Here is a 7,790-nt window from a genome sequence, read left to right as displayed (position 1 = left end):
TCCTCCCGGACCGGGGCACGAACCCGCATCCCCTGCATCGGCCATCGGACTCCCAACCACTGCACCACCAGGGAAGCCCTTTTTTTTTTTAATTTTTAAAATTTTTATTGCAGTATAGTTGATTTACAATATTGTGTTAGTTTCAGATGTACAGCCGTGATTCAGTTATATATGTATAGTTTTTCAGATTCTTTTCCATTGTAGGTTTTATAGGATATTGAATATAGTTCCCTGTGCTATACAGTAGGTTATCTCTTTTATATATAGTAGTGTGTATCTGTTAATCCCAAACTCCTATTTTATCCACCACCCCCACCCGCCCCTTTCCCCTTGGGTAACCGTAAGTTTGTTTTCTTTGTGACCGCTTAGTCTTTATTTTATGAGCATGGACTCCAGAGCTGGACTGCTAGCACTCAAATCCCAGCTTATTTCTGTACCTCTGTTTCCTCATCTGTAAAATGGGGGTGATAACGTCTACATTGTTGAGGTTCAAATATCTAAATTTATGTAAAGTGCTCACAGCAGTGTCTGGTGCTGTATAAATGTCCGCTCTAGTTACTGTAGTGCTTGCTGTAACACAGTACTGCTGCTATGGCTATAGTTGTGTTCCTGTCGTTGCCACACAACCATCTCCTATAGTATTACCATCAGTGTTTTTGTTTGTTTGCTTTGGCCGCGCTGTGCGGCCTGCGGGATCTTAGTTCCTCGACCAGGGATGGAACCTGCGCCCTTGGCAGTGAAGGCGCACGGTCCTAACCACTGGACTGCCAGGGAATTCCCCCACCAGTGTTGATGCTGTACTGTTCTGATTTTCCACCCATTTGCCAGATGAGGCCACTAAGGCCCAGGGAGCATGATGGCCAATGAGCTCCCCCATTTCCGGCAGCCCTGACGTGGCTGCCCGTTTCTTGTCCCCGCAGGTTCGGGGCGCCCGCCCCCCACTAGGCCAAGTGGAGGGGGTGTCCCCGCCCAATGGACCTGGCCAGGGCCCTGCGCCGCCTGAGCGGCGCCCTGGAGTCAGCGAACAATCGGGCGGGAGATGAGGAGCAGGCCGGGCCCGAGTTGTGCCGCAACGGGTGGGCGCCAGCGCAGTCGCAAGTGGGGCAGCGCCGCGGGCGCTTCGTCAAGAAGGACGGGCACTGCAACGTGCGCTTCGTGAACCTGGGCGGCCAGGGCGCGCGCTACCTGAGCGACCTGTTCACCACGTGCGTGGACGTGCGCTGGCGCTGGATGTGCCTGCTCTTCTCCTGCTCCTTCCTCGCCTCCTGGCTGCTCTTCGGCCTGGCCTTCTGGCTCATCGCCTCTCTGCACGGCGACCTGGCTGCCCCACCGCCAACCGCCCCCTGCTTCTCGCAGGTGGCTAGCTTCTTGGCCGCCTTCCTCTTCGCGCTGGAGACGCAGACGTCCATTGGCTACGGCGTGCGCAGCGTCACCGAGGAGTGTCCGGCCGCCGTGGCCGCTGTGGTGCTGCAGTGCATCGCCGGTTGCGTGCTGGACGCCTTTGTCGTGGGCGCCGTCATGGCCAAGATGGCCAAGCCCAAGAAGCGCAACGAGACGCTGATCTTCAGCGAGAACGCCGTCGTGGCGCTGCGCGACCGCCGCCTCTGCCTCATGTGGCGCGTCGGCAACCTGCGCCGCAGCCACCTCGTCGAGGCCCACGTGCGGGCCCAGCTGCTGCAGGTGCGAGACAGTCCTGGCGGGAGACCACGCCCCCTGGTGGGCGGGCCCTTTCACGAGTTCGGGGGTGGGGGTAGGTGTCCTGGGGGATGGTGGGAGTTGTAGGTCTAAGGGACAGGTGTGCGTGGAGCCCGGAGGGGATCTGGACTACAATTCCCAGCAGCCTCCTGGGGGCAGGGCCCCTTCCGCCCCACCTTGTGGGCTGAGGATGGCTCCCCGAGATGTTGTAGATGTAAACCCAAGGGAAAGGTCTCTGATCATTTCTTCCTGGAGGCCTAGACGTCAGACAGATTTTGAGACTTATGGAGCTCCCTGTGGATTGAGGATGGGCCCTCTATCGAATTGTGGGAAATCCAGACCTGCGAGGTCCACGCCTGGACGGTAAAGGCTCTGAACTACAATTCCCAGAAGCTCTGGGGGCAGGGAAATTGCCCACCTGGGGTGGTCTGAGGAGGCGTTGTAGTTTTGTGGGTGGTGTAAACCACGGCTCAGGTTTACGATTCTCAGCAGATATTGTGGTACAGAGAGAGACCTGTGACTGAGGCCAGACCCCTATGGGCTTGTGGGAGATGTAGGCCCGAGGACGGGGTGCAACTCAACTCACACCTGCAGAGTCAGGGAACACAATTCTCCATGGCCTCTGGGCATCATTTGTGAGAGACTTCATTCCCCACCTCAGGGGCCCAGACTCTCCCACCAGCCTCCTGCTCAGAGAAGTACAGGGCAGTGTTTGGGAAACTCTTGAATTTTAGCGTCTCACCAAACAAACAAAAAAACCCAAAACAAACAAAAAACTACAATTCCCATTGGTCCCTGGGGCAGCGACTCCTTCCAGCGCCCTGATGAAGGTGCCTTAGAATTGTGTTTCTAGAATTGTGGTCAAACTGCCCAAGCAAATTCTGGGGCAGCAGCTGCCCTTGCCTTGCAAGTAAAGACACTTAAGAACTCTGGTCTGGGGCTGGACTGGGGTGAGAGGGAGGACGGGGTTGTGGTGGGAACTACAACTCCCAGCAGCCTCTGGGGGCTCTCGGAGACAGTGGCAAGAGAATGAGTCCACAGCACCCCCACCTCTGTCTCCTGCTTGACTGAAACACCAGGATTCACGACCAGGAGGGACACTGTCTCTCCCAGAAGTCTTTGGGGTGCTGACATGGCCTGGGAAGTGGGTATGGAACCAATGGGTAGATGGGGTGAAACTGCCACCACCTGGCCTGGGCTTAGGCCCCCACCCCACACAAATACACAGACACACAAGGGGATGGAGGCAGTTGGTTTGCGGGTGTGGGTAGATAGCCCAGAGGCCAGCCTGAGGCAGTGGTGAAACATAGGCTGTTGGACCTAGATTGCCATCCTGGTTTATCTTTCTCTGGCCATATATTGAAAGCCATTTTTCTATCCCTCTCCTCCTCCAATTGCTGGTTGGATGTCATTCTTATCTTCTGTTGTCTCTTTAACTCCGTTTCTGTCTTGCTGATTTCTGTGGGTCTATGTGAATGTCATTCTGTCCCTCTCTTTTTCTCTCCCCTGTCTTTCTCGGATTTCTTTCCTCAATCCCTGTCTGAGTCTCTGGGCCTCCGTCCTCTCCTCCCTGGACCTCCATCTCCCTCTCTCTGGGTCCTTCTCTCTTTCTGGCTTACCATCCCCCTCTCTCTGGGTCCATGTTCTCCCCACACCCCAACACCTACTGGTCTCTGCCCTCCTCTTTCTCTGCATCTCTCTCCCCTCCTCTCGCTGTCTCTGTCTCCATTTATCTCTCTGCTCCCTAATGTCTGTCTTTGGCCACTCGCCTTTTGCTACAGCCTCGTGTGACCCCGGAGGGTGAGTACATACCGCTGGACCACCAGGATGTGGACGTGGGCTTTGATGGTGGCACCGATCGCATCTTCCTTGTGTCTCCCATCACCATCGTGCATGAGATCGACTCCGCCAGTCCTCTGTATGAACTAGGGCGCGCCGAGCTGGCCCGGGCTGACTTTGAGCTGGTGGTCATTCTCGAGGGCATGGTCGAGGCCACAGCTATGACCACACAGTGTCGCTCTTCCTACCTCCCTGGTGAGCTGCTCTGGGGACATCGTTTTGAGCCGGTCCTCTTCCAGCGTGGCTCCCAGTACGAGGTTGACTATCGCCACTTCCATCGCACTTACGAGGTCCCAGGGACACCCGTCTGCAGCGCCAAGGAGCTGGACGAACGGGCAGAGCGTGCTTCCCACAGCCCCAAGTCTGGCTTCCCCGGCTCTCTGGCAGCCTTTTGCTATGAGAATGAACTTGCTCTGAGTTGCTGCCACGAGGAAGAGGAGGAAGAGGAGGAAGAGGAGAGGGATGCGGCAGAGGCAGAAGACAGGGCTGCCAGCCCCCGAGTACTCACACCAACCCTGACGCTGACCTTGCCCCCATGATACAAGCTGGTACCCCCCTATTTGTACCCCTTTCCCAGAGGTAGCAAGATGGAGAGATTGGGCCCTCTCCTGGGATGAGGGCAGGTGTTTCCTAAGACCAACAGGCCTGCTGGGTAAATTATTAGCTGGTGATGTTCTGCCACATCTAGTGGACCTACCAATGAACATACTGGACCTTAATTCCTCTGAATTCTGTGCTCCCTCCTGAGACCCCTTTGTCAGCCCAATTCCTGAGTCTCCCCAGAGATAAGGGATCCAGAATTCTAGACCACCGAAGAGGCAAGGACTGGTATTTCTAGATTCCTCTAGGTGGCTGTTTGGTTTGTCAAACAGGATCATGAAATGATCGTACAGCCCACCTCCAGGGGAAGAAGTCATCTGTTCTCAAGCAGCAGCAGAGATGAAGAATTTGTCGGTCTGAATTGACCTAAGATTCAAGGCACTGTTTCTTCTCGACTCAGCCAACCACATAGCAAGTCATTTTTTCTAGACGACCTAAGGAGGGAAAGTTATGGAATGCCCCAAGAATTCAAGACTATATTGATTGACCAATGACAAGGAATGTTGACTGCAAGTCAGGAAAAGACTTTGCGGTTGCAGAAAACCCCAGTGTTGCGATTCTGTGAATACAGATTGAGCACAGAGGCAAGCACTGGGGATTCTAGAACAGCTGTGACCAGAGATTGGACTACTCCAGAAACTAAAGAGTTATGTTTCTAGAATGCACAAAACAATTGGAGAGTCTGTGGGTCTAGAAGGACTAAAGTGACAGATTGGGAGTTCTTGATAGGCGATAACTCCAGACCACTGGCTCTAGAACATCGAACCGAGGGGGAGAATCAACGCTCTACATGATCCACAGGCTTTGTGTCTTTTTAAAGTGCCATTCTAGAATGTCCAAAGGAATCAAGATTCTGTGGCTCTAGATTGATCACAGAGTCAGGGAAGGATTGGCAATTCTGATGTCTGAGGTGTGCTGGTTGCAGTTTGCCCAGTGGAGTGGAGACTCTCAATGAGGATAGATGACTGCTTTGTGGTTCTGTAATGCCAAAAGGAATCAAGGCTCCAGGGATCCAGAGTTGTCCGTTATCAAAACCCGGAAGTTCTAATCAGCTCCTAGAACTTGGCAGTTTGAGGAGGTGGACTCGGGACTTGACGGGCAGCATTGCTGGGCTGACCTAGAAGGTGAGGGCTCGGATGAGACCCTGTGGGTGACAGGGCTAGTTATTGGGCAAGGGAAGGGAGAGGCCCAAGGCTGGTGAGTCTGCAGTGCTCTGGAATCTTCCACCTAGTGATGTGTGTCTATTTCTTAAAGATGTTATACATATGTGTATTATATATATATATATAATATAAATAAACATATCTATCTATTTTTTCCTGTGTTCCTACAGTAGGGTTAGAAATTGAGCTTGAGTTAGTGGAATGGAGTGCTTTACAAGGATCCAGGAAGCTTTGCTCTAGACCCCAGCTCTGCCTCAACTAACTGTGTGACTTTGAGCAAATCACGCCCTTCTCCTCATCTCAGTTTCCCCATCTGTAAAAACGAGGTATTGGAACTCGAAGTTCTCCAAGGGCCTTTCCCCGAGGATGATTCCTCACTTCACTGAGCGTTGGACGGGGGTGAGGGTCCTAGAGATACCCCAGCTCTCCCTGGTGCTGGAATGCCTGGTCTTCTGGGGGCAACAGGGATGGGAGATGCTCTCAGAGGCCAGGTCTGAACCTGGATGTCTGAATGACAGGGCAGGCAAGGGGGAGGGAGGGTTGTGGCTCAGGGCCAGAATCACCTCCTCTCTGGTCCAGCTTGGGGGCAGGGGAAGGAGGAGGTACCTCTGAATGTCAGGGGAATGTATGTGTTTAGGGGGAGACTTGTCCCCCAGATTAGATCATTGGGAGCCCTGTGATAGAATGGTGTGTCTGGGAGTGTGCTTCTGGGGTACATACAGGTCCTTGGATCTGGCCCCTGCCCATGCTGCTATCTACCTAAGTGCCCAGCAGGCTAGAAGCCAGCCGCAGAAGGAGCCAGTGCCAGGGAGGACACGTTCCCACCCCTGTGTCCCAGGATAGAGGGCAGGCACTGTCATTACCCATCAGCCTGCCCCAATGCTGCATCAACCCAGGTCCCCCCTTCTGGTTTCCCCACGTCCCTTTATCCTGCAGAATCCCCACATAATAACCGGATGGGATTAATTAGCTGGCTGCTACCCCAACTCAGGGTGGCTGGGGTAGGTATCGGGGGCAAAGGAAACCCAAGCATGAAGAAGGGTGTTAAGTTGGGGGTGAAGGGACAGGAAAAGGGTTCTGTTTGGAAGGAGAGAGAGTGGGGTCAGGGCTGGTGCAACCTGGGTTCCTGCTAGGGAGGGCAGAGCTTGAGCCACTCGTAAAGGTCACTGAGGGGATTAGGAGGCTCCGTGGCTAATCTGTCAGCTTAACCAGGTCCTGGCCCGGAATGTGTCCCCACCTGCCTAGCTCAGGGAAGGCGAGTGAGGACCAGGCCCAGACACCACCTCAGACCTGATAAGGGACCTGCCCGTCTCGGGGGTGCCCAATATCTCCTTCTGAGCCAGACCCCTGCCCGCGCTTTGCCTGCAAGGAATGGGAATGAAAGGTGGGGGAGGGGAAGTGTCCTCAGATGCGAGAGAACTTGGAGAGGAGGGAGGATTTTTTTTTTTTTTTTTTTTTTTTTTTTTTTTTTTTTTTTTTTTTTTTTTAGGAGGGAGGATTTTAAGAGCAAGAGTATGAGAGGAGGGGGAAGCGAGTCACAGAAGACAGAAAGGACTCTGAGAAGAGGGAAGGAATCAGAGGTGGGAGGATGCTGAGGAAAGGGGAATTGTAGCGGAGAAGGATGCTAAAATAAGGGGAGGACTTTTGGGGAGAGAGAGAGGAAACTAAGAGGCAGCCTGAGGCAGGAAGGCGGAGCCTGTGATTTCACTGTATTTGGCCTTCCTCTGTTGTCCCATTCTCCACGACTGAGACTAAAAAGCGCAGCATTTGGAAGAAAAAAATAAGTCTTTTGTTTCACCACTCCTTGACTCTGAAGAGGCTGAGGTGGATGGGGAGGTCAAGGGAGAGGGTAAGAAATGGGTCTGGAGATCGGAGGGGCCAGTACCCGGAGGTAGGAAGCCAAAAGAAAGCTGAGCCAAAGCTACTCCCGGTTGCGTGGCAACCGCTGCAGTCAAAAGCCAGCTGGGCCGGCTAGGAGGTGTGGCTCACGGAAATAACCGAGGCTCGTGGCCCCGCCCCCTGGCAACAAGCCCAACAGAGGACCGCCCCCTAGCAACGTATTGCTAGAGGCGGGGCTCGGTTGACCTGGTATCCTAGGGCCCAGAGCCCTTGCGCAGGCGTAGTTCTCTCTGCTTCTGCTTAGTCCCACCTCCACGCAACTCCTTTCCGAGGCTTCTCATTGGTTGAGCAAGCCAGCCAAGAGCCTTCTTTAGTTTCGGAGGCGGGGCCCGGCCCCTGCTCGCACTTCGATTGGCCCCACAGACCGTCTACCTCCGGCCGGACATTGCTACGTCTACTCCTTGCGCGTCTATTGGCCCTGGAGGGCGATTCTTCGGTGTCGGAGGCGGAGCAGACGAGAGGGCCCGCCGTGGATTTGGCGGTGTCAAAACGAGGGGCGGTCCCTACTGGCGGGGCGGTTGGCTGGCGAAGGGAGAGTCTTTTCAGCGCTGAGGACTGGCGCTGAGGAGGCGGCGGTGGCTCCCGGGGCCTCTG

General features: G+C 54.4%; 1 protein-coding gene across 1 annotated transcript; it reads left to right on the top strand.

Moving 5' to 3' along the window:
* The first annotated feature begins 972 nt into the window (after positions 1 to 972).
* On the top strand, positions 973 to 4,073 carry KCNJ14 (potassium inwardly rectifying channel subfamily J member 14). Its single transcript, XM_024768689.1, has 2 exons — positions 973 to 1,680; positions 3,477 to 4,073. Exons 1-2 carry the CDS (start codon positions 973 to 975, stop codon positions 4,071 to 4,073), a joined length of 1,305 nt encoding a protein of 434 aa, XP_024624457.1.
* The last annotated feature ends 3,717 nt before the right edge of the window (positions 4,074 to 7,790 follow it).

This window comes from Neophocaena asiaeorientalis, unplaced genomic scaffold (genome assembly GCF_003031525.2).
Source record: "Neophocaena asiaeorientalis asiaeorientalis breed wild unplaced genomic scaffold, Neophocaena_asiaeorientalis_V1.1 scaffold629, whole genome shotgun sequence".
NCBI classification, from domain to species: domain Eukaryota; kingdom Metazoa; phylum Chordata; class Mammalia; order Artiodactyla; family Phocoenidae; genus Neophocaena; species Neophocaena asiaeorientalis.
The sequence above is the reverse complement of the archived record's forward strand: the minus strand, read 5'-3'. Positions and strand labels throughout refer to the sequence as shown.